Here is a 27,632-nt window from a genome sequence, read left to right as displayed (position 1 = left end):
TGCTCATTTCACTATCCATTCTCTGAATCATAGGGCATTGTGCATACTTTTTAGCTTTAGCAGCAATATTACAGTGAAATTAATATAACATTATAATTTGAGCTAGCACTTCTGAAGGAGACGAAGGAATAACAGGAATTTAAAATTTATGCATCAAGCAGCAGGCTTGAGGAGTAAAGTAGTATATGACTTTAAAAAAACTCTTAAAATTGCCATCTTTTAAATGAGCTTGAGCAGTGGGCCTAATAGACTAGTTTAATTGGTTACAGTTTTACCCAATCTTAAAGTGAGAAGTCAGTTTGATTTTTACAAAATCTCCAAAACAGAAATTCTGATGTCAACTTTCACATTGCCTTGGGTTCCAGCAGAGTTCTGCTAATTCAGTTCAGCCCAAGGTTCTTCTTTGTCAATATGATACTAGTTACATAAAACTGCATTTATCCATAGGATCATCAGCTGACCTTAAATTTTCCTTAAAACCCCAACATATTAAAATTAACAGAAAACAGCATCAGACAAAGGTGCCCTGTCATTTAATATTTTGATTAATTTGTTGAGAGCAAAACAAATATTAAGAAAAAACACACTAAACTTTATTGGCTCATTTATTTTTTTGGTGAATCTTTGTGCGCTACAATGAGGGATGCCAGCTTTATGGACAGTTTTTATGGAATCCAATAGCAGCATTAAGCATTCACAGGTCAATTATAGCAAGATTTTATACAGAGTAAATATCTCTTAGTTCTGCTCCACCAATGTGCTTTAATCTAAACTACTAGATCATATATGTTGCTATTCTTTTCTTTAAAACTGTACCAATATGAATTGGTTGAAATATCACAAGTATTGCTTTAAAATTTTCACTTGAAATAAAAAGAAAGTTTTGTTTCCCAACTAAGTGGACTCTCAAGGACTTTTCCTTTATTTACTTTGAAATTTTATTAAATTTCCTCTTAAAATCTTCAGTAGGGTTTCCTCAGGTCTTCTCCTGCTCCATCGATGCAACATATGAAAATGGGTTTAGCACCAAACATCTTCTGAAGTTATGGCAGCGGAGCAGGAGAAGTTCTGAGGGATTTACCAGCATATGCATTTCCCGTAAGTTACGACAAAATCATCTTTGGATTCTTCAAAACCTTGCCGTTGATAAGCTACCAAATAACATCAGCATTGCACTCTCCATTCTTCCAGTTCCTGCAGCTGCTTGACTGCTATTTTTCTATTATGGCTTTCTTTTGCACAGCCCCATTATCATCTACATGGTTTTACAAGGGTTAGATTAATTTTATCTTATGGAAGTGTCACTCTGCCTATTACCATTATCTCATTATGGCATTTTGGTTTCTGTGCTCAGGTCACTTTTTTCCATTGATTTCAGTCTTGGTCAGTGTATCCTTCTATCTGGTCACCAGTCCTCTTCCTCTAAATACACTTCCTAAATGTTTCGATCTTCCATAACAATTACCCCACTTTCAAACTCATCTGCCTTGATAAAGCTCTTTAATTGTCACCAGATCCATGCCCAGCTTCCCTATATTTCGTCTTTGGGGCCCTTCATGCCATTTTCTGCTTGGTCTTTGGTCAAAATCATCTAGAGTCATAGTACTCTACAGCACAGCCCTTTGGCTCATCGCATCTGCGCCGGTCAAAACCAACCACCTAAATATTCGAATCCCATTTTCCAACAGTTGGCTCGAAGCCCTGTATGCCTTGGCATCACAAGTGCATATCTAAATACTTCTTTTTTTTTCAATAAACAATTTTAATGAGGTATTTTTGGCATTGTAAACAGTAGAATTACAGAACGAGAAAACAAAAGGACTGTACAGTAAACAAAGTACATAGTGCAATTGCCGTAGCCCGCCGCACCCAGATCTGCCTAATTGACCCCCTACACTACATTCCCCTAACCACCCCCCCCCCTCCCGACGATTAATTCTCCGCAAAGAAGTCAATGAATGGTTGCCACCTCCGGGCGAACCCTAACAACGACCCTCTCAAGGCGAACTTGATTTTCTCTAAGCCCAGGAAACTTCCCATGTCTGACAGCCAGGCTTCCGACTTCGGGGGCTCTGAGTCCCTCCAAGCTAGAAGTATCCGTCTCCGGGCTACCAGGGAAGCAAAGGCCAAGACATCGGCCTCTTTCTCCCCCTGGACTTCCGGGGCCTCTGAAACCCCCAAAATCGCCACCTCTGGACTCATTGCCACCCTCGTGTTCAGTACTCTAGACATGACATCCTCGAACCCCTGCCAGTATCTCCTAAGTTTTGGACAAGCCCAAAACATGTGGACATGGTCTGCCGGTCCTCTCAGACACTTTACACACCAGTCCTCTACACCGAAGAATCTGCTCATCTGGGACACTGTCATGTGGGCCCGGTGGACGATCCTAAATTGAATCAGGCCAAGCCTGGCACATGTTGCAATCCCATTGACCCTGCTCAGCGCGTCCGCCCACAGGCCTTCCTCAATCTCCCCTCCCAACTCCTCCTACCATTTATGCCTCAGCTCCTCGGTCTGCATCTCCTCCGCCCCCATGAGCTCCTTGTAAATATCCGAGACACTTCCCTCCCCCACCCATCCTCTAGACACTACCTTATCCTGGATCCCCCTTAGTGGCAAGAGTGGAAAAGATGGCACCTGCCTACGCAAAAAGTCCCGCACCTGAATTAATTCCCCCTCGTCAACCCAAACTTGGCCTCCAGCGCCCTAAGTTAGGGAAGCTCCCTTCCAAAATCAAATCTCCAATCCACTCAATCCCTGCCCTCCCTGAAGCCCCCCGTCCAACCTCCCCGGGGCAAACCGATGGTTGTCACATATCGGGGACCAGACCGATGCTCATACATGCACATCAAGATCCCTCTGATCCTCGGTGCTTCCCAGGGCCTGGTCGTTTATCATGTATTCCCTTGCCTTGTTTATTCTGCCCAAGTGCATCACCTCACACTTATCCTGATTGAATTCCATTTGCCACGATCATTCCTTCTGACCAGCACGTCTATAACCTCACTATTTACCAATCCACCAATTTTCATAACATCCGCGAACTTACTGAGCAACCCTCCTACATTCATGTCTAAATCATTCATATAAACCACAAACAGCAAGGGCCCCAACACTGATCCCAGCGGGACCCCACTGGACACAGGCTTCTAGTCAGAAAAATACCACTCGACCAACGCCTTCTGCTTCTCGTTACATAGCCAATTCTGGATCCAATTTGCAAAATTTCCTTGGATCCCATGGGCTCTTACCTTCGTTATCAGTCTCCTGTGTGGGACCTTATCAAAAACCTTGCTGAAGTCCAGATAGACAACATCAAATGCATTTCCCTCAGTTACACATCTGGCCACCTCTTCAAAAAATTCAATCCAGTTGGTCAGAAATGACCCCCCCTTAATAAAATCATGCTGACTGTTCTTGATTAATCCCTGCCTCTCCAAATGCAGATTAATTCGGTCTCTCAAAATTGATTCTAATAGTTTCCCCACCACAGAGCTTAGACTGACTGGCATACAGTTTCCTGGTTTATCCCTTTCTCCAGTCTTGAATAATGGTGCCACATTGGCTATCCTCCTGTCCTCCGGCACCTCTCCTGTGGCCATAAAGGAATTGAAAATTAGTGCCAGTGCCCCTGCTATTTACTCCATTGCCTCACTCAACAGCCTGGAATACATTTCATCTGGCCCTGGAGATAGGCCTACTTTTAAGCATGACAGGTCATTCAGGACCTCCTCTCAATGTTAATTTCTTTAATTTTATCACAGTCCTTCTCCCCGATTTATATACCCACACAGGCTCTTTCACCAGTGAACGTTGACATAAAGTATTAATTTAGAACTCTACCGAAGTCTTCCGGCTCCCCACACAAATTATCACTGTGGTCCGTAATGGGCCCTACTCTTTCCCTCATTATCCTTTTACCCTAATGCACTTGGAAAACAACTTAAGATTTTACTTTATTTTACCTACTAGTATCCTTTCATGTCCCCTTTTTGCTCACCTACTTTCCCTTTTAAGTTCCCTCTTGCACATTCTATGCCCCTCTAGGGCTTCTGTTGTTTTGAGTCCTTGATATCTGCCATAAGCCTCCCTTTTACTCCTTATCCAATGCTGTATATCCCTCAATATCCAGGATTCACTGGATTTGTTGATCCCACCCTTTTTCTTGATTGGAACATGTTGGCCCTGTACTCACCCGATTTCCTTCCTAATGGGTCCCACCGTTGTCACAGATTTATCTAAAAGTGACTTCTCCCAATCCACTCTGACCAAATCATATCTGATCTTATTAAAATTAGCCTTCCCCCAGTTTAGAATTTTAATTTCAGGCCCATTCTTGTTCTCTCCCATAACAATCTTGAATCTAATGGAGTTATGATCGCCATCTCCAAAATGCTCCCCAACTGATACTTCAACCACTTGCCCGACTTAGTTACCTAAAATCCCGGACCACCCCCTCTCTTGTAGGACCTTCTACATACTGACTTAAAAAGTTCTCCTGGATGCATTATAAGAATCCCTCTAAATCTTTCACACTATGGCTACGCCCAGTTAATGTTGGGAAAATTGAAATCCCCCACTATCACTACCCTATTACATTTACACTTCTCTGAAATTTGCCTTCATATCTGTTCTTCTATTTCTCTCAGACTGTTAGGGGGCTTCTTTCTGGTTTTTAGTTCTTTCCATATGGCTTCATTTGGAGAGTCTTCTAAGATGTCGTCCCTCCTTACTCCTGTAATGGTTTCCTGATCAAAATTGCGACACCCCCTCCTCTTTTACCTCCTTCCCTGTCTCGCCTGAAGATCCTACATCCTGGAATATTGAGCTGCCAATCCTGCTCCTCTCTCAACCATGTCTCTGACAGCAATGACATCATCCCCCCATGATTTAATTTGTGCCCTCAGTCATCTGCCTTGTTCGTCAGACTGCTCGCATTAAAATAAATACCATCCAATCTTGCCATACTCACTGGTGAGTTAACAGATCTAGAAATGCCTTCCTGACTCACTTGATGTCTTTTCTAGTTTTAGAATGACTTTATGATGACTTCCTTTATAACTGTGATGTTCTATCCTTTTTGACCTTCCTGCAGTTTTTCTCACGACTGACTGATTTTTCACCAATCTACTTGACATAGATACATCTGTCGATGTCAGTATTGGTAGGTCCTTGTGGAGACGCAATCGCATCTTCGCACTTACCACTGTGCTAAATGGGATAGATATTAGGTAGATCTTGCAACTTAAAAATGGTTATCCATGAGGCATTATAGGCCATTCGCAACAGCAGAATTGTACTCAACCACCTATTCCCCACTCTACCATTACCATCAAGCTGTGGGATCAACTCTGGTCCAATGAAGAGTGCAGGACGGCATGCCAGGAGTAGTGTTCCTAAAAATGGTGAGGCAATCTGGTGAAACTACAGCACAGGACAATTTACTAAACAGCGGAAGCAACATGCAATAGAGTTAAATGATCCCACAATCAATGGATCGGATCTAAGCTCTGCAGTCCTGTTACATCTAGCCGTGAATGGCAGTGAACAATTAAAATCTAACTGTAGGAGTTTCCACAAATAATCGCATCTTCAATGATGGGTGAGCCTAGCTCATCAATGCAACACAAGCCTGAAGCATTTGCAATCATCTTCAGCCCGAAGTGCCGATTGGATCAATCTCGGCCTCCACCTGAGGCCCACAAAATCACAGATGCCAAGCTTCACAATTTGATTCACTCCCTGCGATATAAAAAAATGCTGAAGGTATTGGATATTGCAAAGACATGGACCCTGACAACATTCCCGTAATGGTACTGAAGACTTGGGCCCCAGAACTAGTCACAATACTGCTCCTGTGCAGCTGGTTGGAGTAATACCTAGCACAAATGATGGTGACCTTCCTTTCATCTTAAGTGGGGACTTTCACTGATGATTGCACTATGTGCAGCACCATCTGTAACCCCTTTGACACTGAAGCAGTCTGCATTCATATGTAGCAAGACCTGGACAACCTATAGGCTTGGGCTGGTCACTGGCAAGTAACATTTAAGACAACCAAATTACCACCTCCAACAAGAGAGAATCTATCCACCTCCCCATGATATTCAATGGTGTTACTATCACAGAATCCCCCACTATCAACATGGGGCAAAGGTTATCATTGGCCAGAAACTGAACTGAACCAGCCATATAAATACTATGGCTGTCAGAGCAGGTCAGAAGCTGGGAATTCTTCAGCAAATAACTTGCCTCCAAACTCCCCAAATCAGATCCTAGAAGGCACAAGTCAGGAGTTTGATCCTGCAAAATAAAAAAAAACCTTGTTCTGCCCTTTATAGTCAATAACTTGTCCAAATCTGTCATCCCTCATGCCATCCTACATTAAGTTCTGTTGCCTTACTATCTCTGGATTAATCAATCTTCAAAGTATCTCTTTGCATCAATTTTAAAATACCAGTCCTCATCTACAAATCAATCCATTGCCTTGCTCCTCTCCAAATCTGCAACCTCACTAGATCTTAATATTAATTTGTGTGCCTTTCACTTTTCTGATTGTGGCTTTCTTGGATTCCTTCGCTTCATTCTACTTTCAGCTACAGAATGTTCTATCCTTTCAGTTCCATTCTCTGGAACATTCACCACTTGTCCCTCTGCCTTGTGACATTTCTCCCCTCATTCAAAAGTCTTCTGAAAATGTATCTCTTCACTAAGGTCTTTTTGGCTTTCTCATTGATGTTGATCCTCATTTCTCTGCTTGCAGCCATTTCCTTCTCTGAGATGTATGATTACGTTGAAGAGACTTACATAAAGGCAATGTATAATTGTTCGATAAAATGTAGCAACCCTTCATTTAAAAAATATTAGCTCAAGTAGTTTATCTCATCAGTTATCAGTTCAGATTACATTCTGAATTGATCAGAAATTCCAAGAAATGGATGGCTTTTTAATGAAAATGGTTCCTGGTGAGTACAAATGTTTAATAACACTTGGAAAAAAAATTCTTGCACCATGCAAGTAACATATGAAATTAGTTAACAGCAGGGGAGAACATTTATTAGTCATGCTTTAACACTTACTTCTTGATACATGTGGATTCATTAAAATCGCTTTCATCCCTACAAAGAAAATCCTCTGATTAGGTGGAATTTGGCACTTGTATGAACCATTTATCACATATGACACAAAAAAAAACAGATGGTTCACACCAACAGGTGATTTTCACTGTTTATGAATGTAGAAAATTTAAAAAACTATTCAGTTGTCAAGTCTCATTTTCCATAGATCATGCACAACATACCCCATCATAGGTTTACATCTACGTAAACCATGTCTATCCCTGTACTTTAATGATTTGGTCATCCCATTCCCCAAATCCAAATGAAGACAAGTCCAGCTCTGTAAATCTGGCTTTATAATTTCCAGAATTATCTCAGACCAATCATCTAAAGTTCAGCAATATTCTTTGGAAGACAGAGTGGCTAAAATGATGCAATATTTCAAATGGAGTGCCCCCCATTCCCCCAGTGATTTAGAAAAGATGACAGGTGACTTTAATTAGTCAAATTGCGAAGTGTGTTTGGTTAACTACACATTCACTGAAAATGTTAATACTTTTGAAATAAATCACACACATAGAGATCCTGCCCCTTTACTGTCATTGCTTAGCTTGCAAACACCTTGCAATTTATTGCAACATTTAAAGCAGATTGATTTTGACTAACATGTCCACACAGCAGCAAAGTCCTGATGGCAGAACACAGCCTGGGTGATTCTGAATGTAAGGTCATTCACATCAGAACAGAGAAGCTGCAGTGCAGGTATATTACTCATATTATTTAACTGCACAATTTTGTAGTTTCCCGTTTAGTTTGTTGATGCTAATATTGTAATTATAAATAAAGGAATTCCTTGTGCTTGATGCCAAATGTTTTATGGAAAACTAATTCAATTTAGGTCATCACCTACCATGTAAAACAACTGTTTAATTTGTTCATAGCATTAAGATACTAAGGATAACAATTGATGATGAAAGGCACTTAGATTATGGGGGAAGGTTCTCTACATAGTTCAGGAAATGTCTCTTCCTATCTCTGCTATGCCCTAGCAACCTGAATGTGTGTTTTCTCTTTGGCTGCCGTCCCACTTTTGCACTGTTCTCCCAGATCTCCTCTCATTCCTGTCATCAATCATGTCACTTTTCTCTCTCACTTCATTTGCTCCCCAACCCAACCACAATCAATTGCTATTTGTCTATCTTCCTGCTACCCTGCCACTGTCCAAGGCTTAACACGCACAGCTCCGTGCCTCTCAGCATTAACTGAAGGGCTCATCGAGGCATCTGTCTTGCTGATCTTTCTGTAAATTTCTGGTAATTTTGCCAACTTCCATTCCTGCCCAGACGCCACATCCACAAGTGCCTCCTGTTGTATAAAAGTCCGGTATAGAAAGGGTTAACATGGGTCTTGCTATAGTACCGGCCACACTCATGTAAAGGAACACATACCCGAGTCTAGAGGGCAGTCTTGTACTGGACAGAGACATGTAGAGAGGTAAGCATGGAGACAGCTCCTAACGTTGTAGATATATACAGAATAAGGTCTTAGTTATGAATAATTAATAAATACTGTTAAACTATACAAGGCTTAGAATCTCTACCGAACTACATCCATCCTACATTCCCCCTGAATTCTTACAGCAGGCAGACAATCACTACTTATCGTCATATTTCTCTCCAGAATGCTCATTCTCTTATGAACAAGGCTTTGTCCATCCATGATCATATTGTTTGATTGCATTGAACATCCTAGCTCATGGATGAGTTCATCTTACTCTATGACACAGCCTTTCCAACTGGTTATACTTTCTACCACCTGCCTCGCCCAAACTCTCAGGTTTGACCCTCATCAGCAAATCATCCATTGGGTCTTTTCATTCTATCCCTTTGGTAATTTGTCATCCTGCTTTGTCATTTTGTTATACAGCTCTCACTCATTCTTTACTTTCATCCCTGCCCTTCATTTCTCCCTTTTCAGGAGTGATTCTAGGTCTTCAATGTCACAATTTCATTTTTAAAAATTCATCATTGTCAAGATCAACATTTGCTGCCCACCCATAACTGCCCATGAGAAAGTGCTGGCGAGCCCTTCACCTCTCTCCTCTGTAGTTAACTACTCTCCTGAGACCACTTTTTCCATATGAATACATTGCATTCTCATGGTCCCCCTAATCTTGTCTTTGCTATAGCTGCTCTATTCACAAGAGTACATTGGATACACAGCACTGACACAGGCCATTTGATACAACCAATCCATGCAGGCATTACAGCTCCACTCTAGCCTCTTCCCTACCTCCTCTAAATTTAAAATCTGAACTTTGTAAAAATTATTCTCATAGCTGTGCCCAGCTATCAGTGTAAGATACGCAGGCAACAAAAAATTTGCAACAGATAAAAAACTTTGCATCCGGTTCTTCCCTAAAACAGTTAACCTACAAGCAGTCTTTGGCAAAATGTGAATTCAAATCTAAAATTCATAAACGTGTGCTCCCTTGGGGGGAAATGAACATTCAATATCCCATGACAATTGCCATTGGCAAATATCCAGGGCTTAACCAAATTGAATTTAGCAAATAGTCTAATCAATTAAACGATCAAATACTTTTAGACACATCCAATGAGGAACTGTGGTGCAGTTCAGTCACTGTGCTTCTCTATTTCTGAGAACTGGGTTCATGTCATGTCCTTATTTCAGCCTCCTCTCTAAAATAGTTGTAGAGGTTCTTTGACACATGAATCAGGTAATGCATCTCACGGTATTCATGGATTCAAAGCTCCAAAGTTGTTAGTTCAGCAAAGTCTTGAAACTTACTTCAATGCAGAAAAAATGTTATTTGAGATTGACATTGCCACCATGTAACAGGTACTGCAAGGTGAATTTTACTTTGCATCTGACTGTGCTATACTTGCCTGGGAATGCCTGATGCTGACAGAGAGCCAAAAGTGATAACTTTTCATTTCTGAGTAATAACAACCATACACATTAATAGTTCCAAAAATCTTGGGAATGCTGAGACTCTCAACATGTATGCATTCAGGACCTTGTAATGAATTTATGGCATATTGTGTTTAAGTCAATTTAAACTATGAAATCTTATCCTTAGCTCTGTCCAAGTTATAAATTCTAATGAATATACATCAGTTAGTCAAGTAATAAATTTGTTACCGTAACAATAGCCCTACATCAAAGCAAATTTGACCAACCAATCAGGTGCAGAACGAACTGCACGAGGTTCATAACCTTCGGTCAAACATTATTGATTCTTGCCGTTTATATTATTTTAAGTCAATTATTAACGTTTACAACTATCCTGATTATAACAAGTAGTGCCAAGAAAGGCTTTGAAACACATTAATTTGTCAGGAATTAACTGCATGAAGACAGCATGAAATTCAAATATTATCTCCTCTGTACCATGCCTGTGAAAGGAGGGACGGTGAAATTTACACACACACACACACACACACACACACACAAAGGCACACAGTTTATGCAGTATGATATGCCTTAAATAGAGAAACAAGTAGATACCTACTTTCTGCAGCTAGCAGTCCTAGTATGTGGGCAGCATTTGGATAAATAACAAACATTGAGTTTTTTTTCAAAAGTCATACACTAGCAGGCAGTTGTGAATGAATTCTCTGATCCATTTGGAACTGAAAAGGGAGTTACGTATTTAAAAAAAAAATCATTTCATAGTTAAAGCCACCACTAGTCAATCAGTGACTGTTTTAGCTCAGTGTTGGCCAATAAAGTAGCAATTAGTCACATACGACCAAATCAAAATCTAGAAACAGATAATTGCTTTTCAGATTACTGTAGTAGATCAAAAATAATAGACATAACTCTTGGGCATGAAACTTCAATACTTACTTAGACATGGTGTACACGTGTGCACTTTAGTCTTTTTGTACATTTGCTGGTAAAATGGTGAATTAAAAAAAATTATTATACATACTTACTTCCTTGGTTACTGAATGATGGAGAAGTTTAATAATAATAATATCGCTTATTGTCACAAGTAGGCTTCAATGAAGTTACTGTGAAAAGCCTCTAGTCGCCACATTCCGGCGCCTGTTCGGGGAGGCTGAAACGGGAATTGAACCTGCGCTTGTTCTGCATTACAAGCCAGCTGTCTTAGCCCACTGTGCTAAACCAGCCCTGCAGTTTATTAATAAATTAAATTTATTAATTAAATATACACACATGCAGCCCATTTACTTGCACTGTTTGAGTAAATGTAAGGCATTGCCATTAAAATTAATATATGTGTAAAATGGTATCACCACAGCCACACCTGCAACCACTCAAACTTTGATCAGATAGCACTGCTTTAGATTAATTTTGTGTGAATATGACTTCAGTTGTTGTGTTAACCAAGCTGCTTACCGATCAGCTGCAAGAATACAAGGTAACGGATGAGTATAAAATTAACTCCATCATTTCCCTATTAAACAAAATAAAACAAAAGGCAATCGAGCTAATCCCCCCAAAATGCATTTTTAAAAAAACTTCAAGACTTCAATCCTAAATTTGAGGGGACTCTTTACTAAATGTATTGTTCACAAAACAGCAGTTATTTGTGAATATCCAGTGTTCAAATGCTACCAAAGTGCTGGTGGAAAATGTATTGTGCAACACTGAATATCTACCTTGATGTCAAGATTGGTATCAGTGATAATAAACTCACTCATCAAATTAGATATGGTATATTGAATGAAATAAAGGAAGAAATAAGAAATAAGCAGTTAAAAACTTCAGGACTAGTCAAATTAAGTCATATTACCCATGAACATTTCTTTTAACTATCATAATAGTGTTACTATTTCATCACAATTTCAAAGCAGCTAATTTTAATGGTTACAACGGAGAGAATATATCAACACCAATTTATCAGCAAAGGACTTTGTTATTGAATGGATCAGATATAAAGTAAATATTAATGTACCTTTGGGGATGGTCAATCAACAATAGTACCATTGGCACTCTTCTGCAAATTATGATTCATTTGGGGGAGCACGGTGGCACAGTGGTTAGCATTGCTGCCTCACAGCGCTAGGGACCCGTGTTCAATTACAACTGTGTCACTGTCTATGTGGAGTTTGTATGTTCTCCCCATGTCTGCGTGGGTTTCCTCCAGGTGCTCCGGTTTCCTCCCACAGTCCAAAGATGGACGGGTTAGGTGGATTGGCTGTGATAAATTGCCTCTTAGTGTCCAGAGATGTGCAGGTTAGGTTATGGGGATAGGACGGAATGGACATGGGTAAAGTGTTCTTTTGATGGGTTGGTGCAGACTCGATGGGCTGTATGGCCCCCTTCTGCGCTGTAGGGGATTCTATGATTCACTGCAAACCTTCACAGCATTTTGTCACACTATTGCAATTTACTTTCAGTGACATGCACGGTAATTATTCAATTTACTGCTACCAGTAAACACACAGTTTACACTATTTAGGTTTTATAACTATTTAGGTTTTACACTTTGTGTATTGATCACAAAACCAAGAGCCATGAAAACAAACTGGCAACGCAGACCAAGTAAATTTAGTGCATTACTGCACAAAATTAAATAGTATGTGCTCAGGAAGTAAAATAGTGTTAACCATCTAATTATAGATTACCAGATGCAGAGCACTAACCACACACGCAAGAGTGTGTGCCAAGTGAATACTTATATTTGTATAAACAAATTCAAATGAAGGCAAGTTTGGAATTTCGCACCTTGTATTTGCAAATTTAAATGCAAGTTTTAAATACCAGGAGAGCCTTAAAAGTCAGTGCCAAATGGCGCAACATAAGGATGAGAGATGGGTGTAGGGGTTGGGGAGTGCGAGGGTGGGTCCTGGGAATGGACAGTACAGACAGCGCAAGAGTGAGTGTGGATTGGAGGAGCGAGGTGGGGTGGGTAGGTGGAGGTGGCGAGGGCGGGCGGAGGCGGTGAGGGAGGGTGGAGGCGGCGTGGACGGGTGGAGGATGTGAGGGCGGGTGGAGGTGGCAAGGGCCGGTGGAGGTGGCAAGGGCCGGTGGAGGTGGCAAGGGCCGGTGGAGGTGGCAAGGGCCGGTGGAGGTGGCAAGGGCCGGTGGAGGAGGCAAGGGCCGGTGGAGGAGGCAAGGGCGGGTGGAGGAGGCAAGGGCGGGTGGAGGAGGCAAGGGCAGGTGGAGGTGGCAAAGGCGGGTGGCACAAGGCCGCTGTGTGGGAGCGGAAGGTGCAAGGTGGGTGGGTGGAAGGTGTGAGGTGGGTGAGCGGAGGGCGAGACGGGTGGGCAGAGATCATGAGGGGGCGAGGATGGGCGGAACGGGTGAAGGTGACCAGCATGAGGCGGCAAGGACATGTGGGGGGGGGGGGGGCGCAAGGCGGGTGCAAGGCAGGAGTGGATGGGTGTGGGGGGAGGGGGGGCGGAAGAGGACACGAGTCGGTGAGGGCAGGGGATAGGACATGAGTCGGCAACGGCAGGTGCTGGATGGGGGGGGAGAAGAGGACATGGGTTGACGAGGGTGGGTGTGGGGGAAAGAGGACACAAGTCAGCGAGGGCAGGGGGAGAGGACACGAGTCGGCGAGGGCGGGTGTGGGGGAAGAGGACACAAGTCATCGAGGGCAGGGGGAGAGGACACAAGTCGGCGAGGGCAGGGGGAAGAGGACACGGGTCGGCGAGGGCAGGGGGAGAGGACACGAGTCGGCGAGGGCAGGGGGAGAGGACACGAGTCGGCGAGGGCAGGGGGAGAGGACACGAGTCAGCGAGGACAGGGGGAGAGGACACGAGTCAGCGAGGACAGGGGGAGAGGACACGAGTCGGCGAGGACAGGGGGAGAGGACACGAGTCGGCGAGGACAGGGGGAGAGGACACGAGTCGGCGAGGGCAGGGGGAGAGGACACGAGTCAGCGAGGACAGGGGGAGAGGACACGAGTCAGCGAGGACAGGGGGAGAGGACACGAGTCGGCGAGGGCAGGGGGAGAGGACACGAGTCGGCGAGGACAGGGGGAGAGGACACGAGTCAGCGAGGACAGGGGGAGAGGACACGAGTCGGCGAGGGCAGGGGGAGAGGACACGGGTCGGCGAGGGCAGAGGGAGAGGACACGAGTCGGCGAGGGCAGGGGCACGAGTTGGCGGGAGGACACGAGTCGGCGAGGGCAGGGGGAGAGGACACAAGTCGGTGAGGGCTGGGGGAGAGGACACAAGTCGGTGAGGGCAGGGGGAGAGGACACGAGTCGGCGAGGGCAGAGGGAGAGGACACAAGTCGGTGAGGGCTGGGGGAGAGGACACGAGTCAGCGAGGGCAGGGGGAGAGGACACGGGTCGCCGAGGGCAGAGGGAGAGGGCACGAGTCAGTGAGGGCAGGGGTCGAGGATACGAGTTGGCGAGGGCAGATGCGGGAGGAGAGGACATGAGTCGGCGAAGGTGAGAGCTGTGGCAAAGGACATGAGGCGGCTAGGGCGATTGGATGCTTGGAGGACATGTGGTGGCAAGGGTGGGTGCAGGAGCACATGAGGTGGCAAGGGCAAGGATGGGAGTGGGGATGGAGGACATGAGGTGGCAAGGACATGAGGCAGCAAGGGCAATGGCATGGGCCAGGGCGGTGAAGGCGGGGGGCCAGGGCAGCGAAGGACTGAAGTGTTGTGCATGGTGGACTGAGGCGACTGCGATGGACTAAGGCAGTGAGCGCAGAGGGTGCGCGTGAGCACAGAGGATGTGCGGGCAGGTACAGAGTGAGCACGGGTGAGGGGTGAGAGTGCGGGCGTGTGGCAGTGGTGGGCGTGAGGCAGAGGGAATACACGAGTGAGAGGGTGTGCACAGGTGTATCGTGAATGAGTTGGTGAAAGGGTGATTGGGTTAGTTAATTGGATGTGAGAGTGGATGGGTAGTTGGGTTGGGAGGTTGATGGTGGGAGGAATAACTTGTGGTGCTCAGTTGCTGTGCAGGATAATCACCGAGTTAGACCAGCTATTCAACTGTAACATTTCTAGGGTAGGTGTGCAGGTAAGTCCCCTGTATTACCCAGGTATCTGACCCCTCCATCGCACAGGGTCCCAGACTGCAGAAATCAGCCGTTGGAATTTTAAACTTCAGGGGGAATTTCCACACGTGCGCGTCAGGACCTCCATGGAATTCTGATGACCATCTCCCAACTTGTGTCCTACATTTGACGATTGGAGACCGGAAGATTTGGGCAGTGGATTTAATAAATGTAAAATATACTTTTCTTGTAGAGCTTCAGCATTTTTCTCCATTAAGATTATATAGGGATCAGCTATAATATCTGGATTCTCTAGGATGGAAAGAAATTACCTGAGGAGGTGGGGTCTTCAGAGAAATCAGGCAGCTCTTCAGGAGGGTCTCCATAGAAAGAATTGAACTTGTGGCTTGATACTGCTGCTAGCACTGCCCCCTGAAATAAATTAAATGAAAAATCTGTAACTTTATTGGGCAGTTACATTGAAATTACATTCTGAATCACGAAATAACATGATTGGTTGAATAGTCATCCTCAATCTCTCGGTTGATTTAAAAAAAATGAATGCTAAGCATTCAACCAATTGGCCACAAGAGCAGCATCATTGTAATCCTTTGTGAAATTAAAAACTATAAAGATACAATGATCTGACACAATGTTACTTTTTGGAGTAGTTACAGAGGTATCCATAACACAACATATTCTAAATTAGGATACAAACATAATGAAAAACCAACTGGAACACCCATACAAAGCACACATCATGCATATACTCAACTTCACCTTTCACTTAATAGTTTGTACCAAAGTTGCGGCTGCAAAGTCAACATAATTACAAACAACAGAAAAAACGTTTTGTTAAAGTAAGATTTTTTCCACTGTGTGCATTCAGAACTCAGCAGGAAAACAATCTCATTCATCTCATCGGTAATTTAATTTTGGCTTGTGATGAAACAGACCCTGTTGCACTGAAGTCCACCATTGATTTTTAATCAATGACCCAGATATTTTAAGTGGGAAATACATGTGGATCTTCCTTTTTCTCTCAATGTCATTAACAAAGAAATATTTTATTAGTGAAATTTACAAGATAGCATTTTATACTATATAATGGAAATGATCCTCCGAAGGCTTATGGAAGATTATACATACAATATACAAATTCAGAGCAGGAGTCAGTGAATTGGCCCCTTGAGCCTGTGCCACCATTCAATAAGATCATGGTCCATCGGATTGTGGCCTCATGACACTATTCAGTCTACTCTCGAAATCGGGTAATAATTTCAAGCATGTCATTCCACTATCCAAATAAACAGTTGAATAATAAGCATAAGTTTTATATTCAGAACTAAATCAAATTAAGAACACTATAATTGATCCGTGCCGGTGGGAAAGGACATACCTAGAGATGATGAAACAGTCCGGACCATTGTCCATACAGTGTTTTTGAAACTTTTTTTCCCGGGACCCATTTTTACCAACCGCCCGATGTTCGGGACCCACGCCATCCACCATTTTCACTTACCTTTAATGTGACAGGTGAGCCTGCTTGATCCTCACGATCTCACTTGCTTTGTCATTCAATGTTACATTTCTGCTAAGGACTTCAGCTGATGATTTAAGTTCTCATTGCATTCTTTGAAAAAAATCAAGCGGAGTCCTCGAACTCACCATGCTTAGTCTTCAAATGGCTGTGAAGTTTTGAGGGGTTTAAACTTCCTTATGCCAGTACTTCCATGCATATAACACACATGGGCTTTGCATCCTGATTTGCACTGGAACCATTAACAAAGCCATATATCAGGAAATCATCTTTAATCTGCTTTGTTCCTGATTTCAGCTTCTTCTTAATGGGTTGTTCACCAGATGCCCTGGAGCTCATACCAGCACTGTTTTGTCCTGCCATGTACTCTCCTAAGCAGCTCTCTCCAGTAGATTTAGTTGCGAGATCCTAGCCTGTTTATGTATCTGGCCCACGTTCCTTATCAGAAAATGATCCATTTTCAATTTTTCACAGTTCTGCCTTGCTTGTTGTCAGCAACAAAATGGAGGAATCTCTCCTCCGTGATTTCATGCACAAAAGCACAGGCGAACAGGGCATGTGGGGTCAGTGTACATGCCGGGCATGTGACCTGCTCTATGCCGCCGCTTCTGACTGGAAGACTCCATTGTTTTAAAAATAAAAATATTTGGTCATGGGACAGCTTGGTTGAAGAATGGAAAACACATCATGTGGTGAGAGGGTATCAAGATTCCATTCTGAGTAGAGAAGACGTGCATGCTGGGAACCCAAGGAAGGAGTAGGATGTTAAGGTTATGTAAAAACAGTGCACATTGATGCACTGTCTATTGCTCATTTGCTACTTTTAGTAAACCTGCTCTGTATTTCATAGCCTATCAACAGACTTGTACCGTTATTTCTTCCACTTTTCAAAGTCTAGGCACTCTTGCAATGTCTTGTGCATATCCAGTGAGATAAATACAGTAATCAGGTGTTCACGTTAATATTTCAGCAATACTGCATTCCCAAAATGGCCAAGGGCAGAGGTTTGTACTGGATAGAACCTATTGTTCTTACAGAACCTTGAGGTTCTGCACATCAACATGCGCAACAGCCTTAACTGTTGACAAGTCCAGATGTAACAAGTAGCATACATCAGTAACAGTATAGTGGAGCTGCTCATGAACACATGCTGCAAGAACTCCACATAACAGTCTTGGGTTAGCACTGCTGCCTCATAGCGCCAAAGACCCGGGTTCGACCCCAGCCCCGGGTCACTGTCCGTGTAGAGTTTGCACATTTTCCCACTGTGTGGGTCTTAACCCCACAACCCCAAAAAATGTGTTTGGCTGGTGCGGACTTGATGGGCCGAAAGGCCTCCTTCTGCACTGTAAATTCTATGATTGTAAATTCTATGTGCAGGGTAGATGAATTGGTCACGCTAAATTGCCGCTTAATTGGAAAAAAAGAATAGTGTACTCTAAATTTATTTTTAAAAAGATGTTCAGGTTAAGTGGGGTTGCGGGATGGGGCGGAGGAGTGGGCCTGGGTGGAGTGCTCTTCCACTGGGTCAGTGCAGACTCAATGCGCCAAATTGCCTCCTTTTGCACTATGGAAATTCTATGAATATCAAGATAGTCTTGACTGGAATACGAGAATAAATCATATTTGTAATTGGAATAAAACAATATTTAAAATTTAAGCATCAGAATAGGTTAAATTAATAATCATGCATCAGTCCTTGCAATATTATAATTTTGCCTTCATTTTGTCAATGGTATACTTTTAGAAACAGAACAATGTTGAAACACATCCTGTCATATGAGCGATTTTCTTTTTTTTGGAAAATCAGCTGTGTGACATGTGCACAATGAGTAACAAAACATTAAAGCTGAATTTGCAATATCTTGAGCTCATGGAGCCTGGGGGAGGGCTGTAAATAAACCTGCAGCCGAGCAAATGTCTCTGCAATACCCAGTGTTCCCACAATTCTTTTAAAAAATAAATTTAGAGTACCCAATTCATTTTTTCCAATTAAGGGCCAATTTAGCATGGCCAATTTACCTACCCTGCACATCTTTTGGGTTGTGGGGCGAAACCCACGCAAACACGGGAGAATGTGCAAACTCCACACAGACAGTGACCCGGGGCCGGGATCGAACCTGGGACCTCGCCGCCGTGAGGTAGCAGTGCTGACCACTGTGCCACCGTGCTGCCCTTGTTCTCACAATTCTTTAAGGATTTATATTCCAGCGTTTTTCTGTGAAGGTCTTGAATTTTATAAAGCTTCTGCAACAAGTATTACAAGTCAACAATAATGACAACAAGTATTACAAGTCAACAATAATGACATCAGGTTCACACCTACATGCAATCCATAATTGCACAGGATTACAAAGAAAAAAGGTTTTAATTTCTAAAATATTCACGAGGATAAATACAGGCAAACAATTAAATCAAAACAACACAGAAATAATGACTACTTGCAATTTTCATATTTTTGCTTTATGTATCTGATATTTTCTAACTCTGCTTATTGTCTCCTACATTTTTCATCTCCTTTGCTACAGATATAGCTGAAAAGATGCAGCCTAGGGACAATATGGCACAAGTTACCAAAAAGTAAGTAGTAATTGTATAAAGAATTGGTTGGTTGAAATGAAATGAAAATCGCTTATTGTCACAAGTAGGCTTCAAATGAAGTTACTGTGAAAAGCCCCTAGTCGCCACATTCCGGAGCCTGTTCGGGGAGGCTGTTACGGGAAATGAACCGTGTTGCTGGCCTGCCTTGGTCTGTTTTCAAAGCCAGCAATTTAGCCCTGTGCTAAACAGCCCCGTGCTAAACAGCAACTGGTTGGGGGGGGTTTGTGTCACATAATGTGAGCGTGGGAGCGGCTGTGATTTCACGAGCTGGGGCCCCACTCGTCTTTTAATCCTTTATTTTATCCCGGTGCATATTCCATAATTATCTTTTTTGGGGATATATGTCCTGTACTATGCTGCTGGGTGATCCTGGTCGGAGTTTAGTGGTGAAGGATCGAGCTGAATCAGAGAGAATCCTCGCTTGATTGAGGCGTGTCGAGATGGTTGGAGTGGGGTCTGGCTTGCAATGGCGGTTTTGCCGGTGAGCGGGCCTACAATGCTGTTCGCATTGGGATGATGGCTGCCATTGCGAATGATGTTTTGGATGATGGTCTCGGTTCTATGATGGTAAATTGCCAGAAAAAAAAAAGAGTATAATGTGGGAAAATGTGAATATGTTCATTTCGTAAAGGGGAACAAAATAACAGAGCATTATTTAAATCGATAAAAACTGCAGAAAGCTTCAACACAAAAGGGACTTTGGGGGTACTTGTGCACAAAACTCAGAACGCGAGCACACAGGTGCAGCATGTAATCACGAAGGCAAATTAAATGTTGACCCTCATTTCAAGGGAGTTGAAGTATAAGAGTAGGGAAGACTTGCTGCAACTGTACAAGGTACTGGTGAGACCACATTTGAAATGAAATGAAATGAAAATCGCTTATTGTCACAAGTAGGCTTCAAATGAAGTTACTGTGAAAAGCCCCTAGTCGCCACATTCCGGCACCTGTTCGGGAAGGCTGGTACAGGAATTGAACCGTGCTGCTGGCCTGCCTTGGTCTGCTTTCAAAGCCAGCGATTTAGCCCTGTGCTAAACAGCCCCTGCTAAATAACATTTGGAGTACTGTGAGCAGTTTTGGTTCCCTTATTGCAGTAAACCTTTCATTGGAGCCGGTTCAGAGAATGTTCACTACGATGATCCCTGGTATGAAGATATTGTCTTATGACCAAAGTTAAACAGGTTGGGAGTCGACTCATTGGAATCTAGAAGAATGAGGAGTGATCTCATCGAAACATGTAGGATTCTTAAGGGGTTTAACAGGGTAAATGGTGAGAGGATGTTTCCCCTCATGGGAGAGCCTGGGACCAGAGGGCATGGTCTCAGAATAAAGAGGTGCCAATTTAAGATTGGGATGAGGAGAAGTTCTTCTCTCAGAGGATTGAGAGCCTTTGGAACTTCATGCCACAAAGAGCTGTGGGGGCAGAGTCCTGTATATATTTAAGGCTGAGGTAGATAGAATCTTGATCAGTAAGGGAATCAAGGGTGACAGGGAAAGGATAGGAAAGATGCCATGAGGAATGTGAGATCAACCCTAACCCTATTAAATGGCGGAGTAGGCTCGAAGGGCCGAACGACCTACTCCTGTTCCTATTTCTTATGGTCTTAAGTGCTTTGATTGACATCCTGTTGCTCCCTTATGCTTGGGACGTCCCTTTTTGAAGGCACTCATTAGGGATATCCTGAGAGGCTAAGTTTTTTGATGTGCTTGACTATCCTTGGTTTATTGACTTCTTAGTGCATGAGGGCGTGGGGTTGAGCTGCGTCCTGTACTGTGGTTGATATCCTGTTGCTCCTCCTTATAGGTGGGACGCCCCCTTTTCTAAACAAGCAGCTTTTTCTCTTTTTCATAGAATTTACAGTGCAGGAGGCCATTCGGCCCATCGAGTCTGCACCGGCTCTTGGAAAGAGCACCCCACCCAAGGCCAACACCTCCACCTCAACCCCACAACTCAGTAACCCCACCCAACACTCAGGGTAATTTTGGACACTAAGGGCAATTTATCATGGCCAATCCACCTACCATGGACATCTTTGGACTGTGGGAGGAAACCGGAGCACCCGGGGGAAACCCACGCACACACGGGGAGGATGTGCAGACTCCGCACAGACAGTGACCCAAGCCGGAATTGAACCTGGGACCCTGGAGCTGTGAAGCAATTGTGCTATCCACAATGCTACCGTGCTGCCCATTTTCTGGCAATTCATCCTTGGTGGTGGGCATGTGCTGGAGGAATACAGACCTACGGTTGCATCTTGGCAGGTCCTCTATTATCCGGAGACCTTTTTCTCCTGGTAGCTCTCCCTTTTTTATCCTGTTAGTGCTGACTGCACTGATCAGAATCTGAATTCATAGGTGCTGGTCTCTATATTAATATGTGAAATGAGGATCATTCTGCACTGTGCCGGAGGTTAGGATTATGTTGAGTTGTGTGGTATGTGCAAACCATTCTTTTAGAACTGGGGTTTGCGCATATTTTCTTGATATTTATTCGGTAGGGATTTTAGAATCCGTGATTGGGTCCTACAGGCGTACAGACAGGTCTGACATCGAAGGAGAGGAGGTTGCAGCGTGTCATTGGTGCCTCTCATGTTGCTGGAGTCAAGGGAGATATGTTCTGGTGGATGCCCGAACAGGACATGATAAATGTATTCTGAACTGTCATGGTTGCTGCGATCAATGGCCGCGTGAGAAGACGTGCACCATTTCACCGTGTTTTTATGGTCTTATCCTTGTCTCCCTTGTTCTTTGCTGGTATGTATAGAGGCACCAAATTGAGTTGAATGATTGTACTGAGTCAATATAGGGCAGCACGGTAGCATAGTGGTTAGCGCAATTGCTTCACAGCTCCAGGGTCCCAGGTTCGATTCCTGGCTGGGTCACTGTCTGTGCGGAGTCTGCACGTTCTCCCCGTGTGTGCGTGGGTTTCCTCCCACAGTCCAAAGATGTGCAGGTTAGGTGGATTGGCCATGATAAATTGCCCTTGGTGTCCAAAATTGCCCTTAGTGTTGGGTGGGGTTACTGGGTTATGGGGATAGGGTGGTGTGGGCTTGGGTAGGGTGCTCTTTCCAGGGGCCGGTGCAGACTCGATGGGCCGAATGGCCTCCTTCTGCACTGTAAATTCTATGAATTGTATCGTAGTTCTCCTCTTCCCCTCTGTAGACTTTTTTCTTGTGCTGAGCTATACCATTCTTGTGGTTTTGTTGCGTTATTTGTTAACACTTCAATAAATATACTTTTTTTAAAAATTGGTTACACCACAGTTCTGGTCTACATATTATAGTTCTGGTCTACATATCTACATTGCTTCCATATCTCTTATAGAAGAGATATGGAAGCAATGGAAAACGTGCAAGAAAAAATGTACCATTATTTTTAATTTTGTCCAAGGATGTGGGCAACATTAGCTAGGCCAGCATTTGTTGCCCATCCCTAATGGCCCTTGAGAAATTGGTAGTGAGCTGAGTTCATGAACCGCCGCAGTCTTTAAATGCATCCACAGCACTATTGCGGAGTTTCAGAATTTTAACCTGTCAACAGTGAAGGAACAGTGATATAATTCCAAGTCAGGATGGTGTGGGGCGCAGAAAGTGGTGATGTTCCCATGCATCTGTTGCCTTGTCCACCTTGGTGCTAGAGGTCACAGTTTGGAAGACGTTTGGTGAGTGGCTGCTGTGCATTTTATAGATAATATACACTGATGCCACTCTGTGTCAGTGGTTGAGAGACCAAGTGTTTATGGTGGTGGATGGGATGCCAATCAAGCAGGCCGTAGATGGTTTTGAGCTTCTTGCATTGTTGTATTCATTCAGGCAAGTGGAGATTATTTCATCAGACAACTGACTTGCCTTGTAGATGGTGGGCAGGCATTGGGGAATCAGTTGGTGATATACTCCCATACAGAATTCTTAGCCTCTGACCCATTCTTGTAGCTACAATGTTTCTAAAGCTGGTCCTGTTCAGTTTCTGGTCAATAGTAACCCCTCAGCTGCTGATAACGAGGAATTCAGCAATAGTATTGATGTTGAATGTTATGGGGAGATGGTTTGATTCTCTCTTGTTGGAGGTAGCCATTGCCTGGCACTGGTGTGGCATGAATGTTATTTGCCACTTACCAGCCCAAGCCTGAATGTTGTCCAGGTCTTATTGCATATGGGCATAGACTGCTTCAGTATATGGTATTGAACATCCCCGCTTCTGACTTTATGATGCAGTAAAGGTCATTCAGGAAGCAGCTGGACTGGATTAGGCCTAGGACACTACCCGAAGGAACTCCTATAACCATGACCTGGGACTGAGATGATTGAATTGCAACAATCATAACTATCTTCCATTATGCCGGGTATGACTTCAACCAATGGAGAGCTTTCCCCGATTCCTATTGACTTCAGTTTTGCTAGTGCTCCTTAATACCACAAATTATCAAATGATATGTGAACTGAGGAAAACTGATCATGAAAGACTGAACAGGCTGGACAAAAGATTGAGGATTGAACTGACCAAGATCTTTAAGACAATGAAAGAGTTTGATAAGATAAACAGAGAGATGACATTTCCATTCAGCAGAAAGCAGAACTAGGGACATGGGTATAAGATAGTAACTAACAAACTAGGAAATTCAGACAATCCATAGACTAATTAGAACATGAAATTCACCACCACAAAGAATGATTAAGAAGACAGCAGAAGACTAGCAGAGATGCATCTAAGGGGAAACTAGAGAAACTAGAAACACAGGAGGGAGAAAGGAATAGAACAGCATGTTGATGACGCTAGATGTACTAGGGTAGGAGGAGGCTCAAGTGGAGCATAAATCATAGAATTTACAGTGCATTCAGCCCATCGAGTCTGCACCGGCCCTTACAAAGAGCACCCTACTGAAGCCCATGTATCTACTCTATGTATCCCTGTAAACCAGTAACCCCCACTAAACATTTTTTGGACACCAAGGGCAATTTAGCGTGGCCAATCCACCTAACCTGCACATCTTTGGACTGTGGGAGGAAACCGGAGCACCTGGACGAAACCCACACAGGCACGGGGAGAACGTTCAGACTCCACACAGCCAATGACCCAGCCGGGAATCGAACCTGGGATCCTGGAGCTGTGAAGTAACTGTGCTAACCACTATGCTACCGTGCTGCCGCAGGGACCTGTTTGAAAGGCATGTTTCTGTGCTACACCTACTAACTATGTAATAGTTGGATGGAGTTACAATAAGGGATTGAACAGTGCAACATACCTATATATAGACATTGAGCTTTGTACACAAACTAAGAAAATGGTGAACTGAGGAGAAGGAAATAGAACTCTTCAAGCTAATAAGGTGAGGTGTTAATAATCACATATCGCATGTGAATTTTTAGTTCTGGCATTGTATATGGAGACAAGCAATATCGGTCTAAACAAAACTAAGCAATGACAGTTTGGTAGCAGGACTTAGGTGGATAATACAATCAGCCTACTTTGAGTGCTACATAGAGTCACAAAGAATGGTAGACTTTTGATGAATAATTAGTTAAATAGTATACGCAAGAGTTATTAACTGTAATTACAGGAACTCCAGACGACCATCAGTGGATAACAGCAACAGACAGTTTATTTAGAGGCAAACATTATTTACAGAAAGTATAAAGGAGCATTACAATACCAGCCAGTGACTCCAACTCTGCTCTGAGACTGGATCTGTTTTGCAGGTTTTAAAGGCCTCCAGCCTGCAGGAATTGCGTGTGCTTTGCCCTGATATGCTGGCCGTTACGTGGCCTCTGAGATTTGACCTGAGGCCTTGGTCAGGGAGGTCACGTGACCACCGATGTTCGCAGCAACATCCTTCCCACCTCAGGTCAATTAGTACTCCCTTGAGGTACTGGAGATCTTGGTCTCAATCGTTCAGTTTATCAGAGGCCCTTCGTTCGCCTTGGGAGCAACAAAGTACCACTGGTTGGGGTTCTCCTTTGGAAGTTATCTTGTCTGGGTTGGTCTCTCCAATTTCTTCTGAGAGTACTGGTAGCTCTTTAGCCTCAGCTCCTCGTTGGCCATGACCACAAGTTCTGGACTCATGATTGCTTGTTCGGCCACTTCGAGCCCCTGATACCACGAACCATGGGTAGGTTGGATGTTGAAGAGGCTCCGCCACTAGTGAAGATTCTCTTCATCTTAAATGATCAAATTGCTTCCGCAGGATCCTATCCTGGGTCCGTATCTCATATGACACCGGGCCTGTCTTGGCTACAAGCCCAGAGACCCAGGTAGGTCCATTTCCAAAGTTCCTCATGAAAACAGGGTCATTTGTTTCAAATGCTCTCACTGCCCTCGACGAGGTATAGTTCCTTTTTTGGAGATCTTGTCTGGATTCAACCCTCCCAGCCAAATTCAGGAAGTTCAGGCTCAGTTGATTCCTCAAACGATGGTCCATCAGCAGCTCCGCTGGGGCAACTCCTGTCGAGGAATGTGGGGTAAACCTATGCGGCAACAAAACCGTGAAACCTTGGTAAGCAAGGAAGCTGGTGACTGTTTCCTCATTCCGTTCTGAAGGTCTGCACAGCGCTTTCCACCAACCCATCTGACAATGAGTGGTATGTTGCCGATTTTATGTGCCTGATCTCATTGAAAGACATAAACCGCTGGAACTCCATACTGGCAAATGCGGAACAATTGTCCGAAACGAGGACCTCGGGTACACCATGGACAAAAAGACATTGGCGCAACTGCTTGACGGTCGCAAAAAATGTAGTGGACTTCATCTGGTACACATCCATCCATTTAGAGTGGGTATCTACCAACAAAAAAATGGACACAGTTCCCTTGAAAGGCCCCACAAAGTCATGTGTACCCTCACCCAAGGCCTACCGGACCATTCCCATGGGAGCAGAGGGGCGTCAGCTGGCAAGTTCTGTTCTTCGTGACACCATGTTAGTAATGTCGGCGCTGAAGCCGGGCCACCACACGTAGCTCTGTGCCAACATCTTCATTTCAGATATGCCCGGGTGGGCATTATGCAACTCCTCCAATAACAGCCAACAGGACCTGGAAAGATCACACCGTCCTCGCAGCTCAATTCGTGTAACCTGGTCAAATAAGGCTTCAACATTTCTGAGACAGGACCAGGGAGACCACTGTTCAAAATCATATGCTTGCTTTTTAACAGGGTAGGTTTTTTTTTTGTGTCCATGACCTGATTTGTCTCAGGGACACCGGTAACGTCTCCAGGAAATTTAAAGTCATCACGACTTCCTCAGGCACCAGTGGGGACGTGGAGCTTACCAGCAGCAGGAGACAGCTGAAGGCATCAGCGTGACATATCTGGTCCCCAAGTCGATGCCCAAAGGTATTTTCATTGGCTGACAGTAGCAATGCCCAGCATTATATTCGCGCAGAGGCAATAGGGGGATTGCCTTAACCTCCTTGAATAATCCTAAAGAGTTTTTGATCTGTCACCAACGTGAAATGCCATCCACAGATGTATTGGTGGAATTTATTAACGCTCAACATGACTGCCAAAACTATCTTTTGAATTTGAGAGGACCCTTTCTCTGCCTCAGAGAGGGTTCGGGATAAGTAAGCGATGGCCGTCTGTTCCATTGGGCAATCGATGAGAAAGAACGGCTCTATTCCCATATGGAGATGCGTCGCAGGCGAGGACAAATTCTTTCGACGGTTAAAATGGATCAGTAAACTAGTGGACTGAAGACACTGCTTCACTTAATTGAAGGCCTTCTCCTGGGGTGCTTTCCAAAACTATTTCTGGTGTTTCTTCAATAAAGCATGCAATGGTGCTAACAGGGTGGTCAGATTCAGAAGAAATCTACTGTCATAGTTAATTACCCCCAAAAAGGACTTCAACTCGGTTGTGTTTTTCAGGGCTGATGCTTCTCTGAAGGCTTTCATCTTCTCCTCCACCGGGTGCAATCCTTTTGCGTCGGCCCTGGAGCCCACATAGGTCACCTTGTTGGCCTGGAACGTACACTTTTCCCATTTCAAGCACACGCCAGGGTTCGGGAATCTTTTTAGCACTTCTTCCAGGTTGCCTCAATGTTCTTCTTCCTGGGAACCAATAATCAGGGCATCATCTAAAGAAATGGCAACTTTTGGCAGTCCCGGCCACAAATTTTCCATGTGCATTGGAAAATTGTGCACCCTGATGATACCCCAAATGGCAACCGAGTATACTCATACAAGCCTTTGTCTGTGTTGATGGTAACCGACTCTCGGGATGCCTCATCTAACTCCAGTTGCAAGCATGTCTCATGTCTAGCTGGGTGAATGTCAAACCCCCAGCGAGTTTAGCGTACAGGTCCTTAATCTAAGGTATGGGGTACCAGTCCAAATTGGCCCCTCAATTGACTTTGTTAGTTTATAATCCCCGCAAATTCAGACCGTCTTGTCCGGCTCCAGGCCGGGACCGGCTCCAGGTCGGGTACGGCCCACTCTGCAAGCTGTACCGGTCCAACGATGGCTAGGTCTTTAAGGCACTGAAGT

The 27,632-nt window shown here is 44.0% G+C and overlaps 1 protein-coding gene across 12 annotated transcripts in view; it reads right to left on the bottom strand.

Annotated features, from left to right (window-relative positions):
- The window catches only part of caska (calcium/calmodulin-dependent serine protein kinase a), a 783,320-nt gene that overhangs the window by 330,660 nt on the left and 425,028 nt on the right, over positions 1–27,632 (bottom strand). For 8 of the 12 annotated variants that reach the window (XM_072513849.1, XM_072513855.1, XM_072513858.1 and 5 more), the window contains exons 10-11: positions 15,346–15,445; positions 10,597–10,614 (exon numbers count right to left, since the gene is read on the bottom strand). In XM_072513849.1, coding sequence (XP_072369950.1) covers positions 10,597–10,614; positions 15,346–15,445 — 118 coding nt within the window. The remainder of the gene's footprint in view (positions 1–10,596; positions 10,615–15,345; positions 15,446–27,632) is intronic. The other 4 variants (XM_072513850.1, XM_072513860.1, XM_072513854.1 and 1 more) reach the window with 1 other exon arrangement.

This window comes from Scyliorhinus torazame, chromosome 8 (assembly GCF_047496885.1).
Source record: "Scyliorhinus torazame isolate Kashiwa2021f chromosome 8, sScyTor2.1, whole genome shotgun sequence".
In the NCBI taxonomy this organism is placed as follows: Eukaryota; Metazoa; Chordata; class Chondrichthyes; order Carcharhiniformes; family Scyliorhinidae; genus Scyliorhinus; species Scyliorhinus torazame.
The sequence above is the reverse complement of the archived record's forward strand: the minus strand, read 5'-3'. Positions and strand labels throughout refer to the sequence as shown.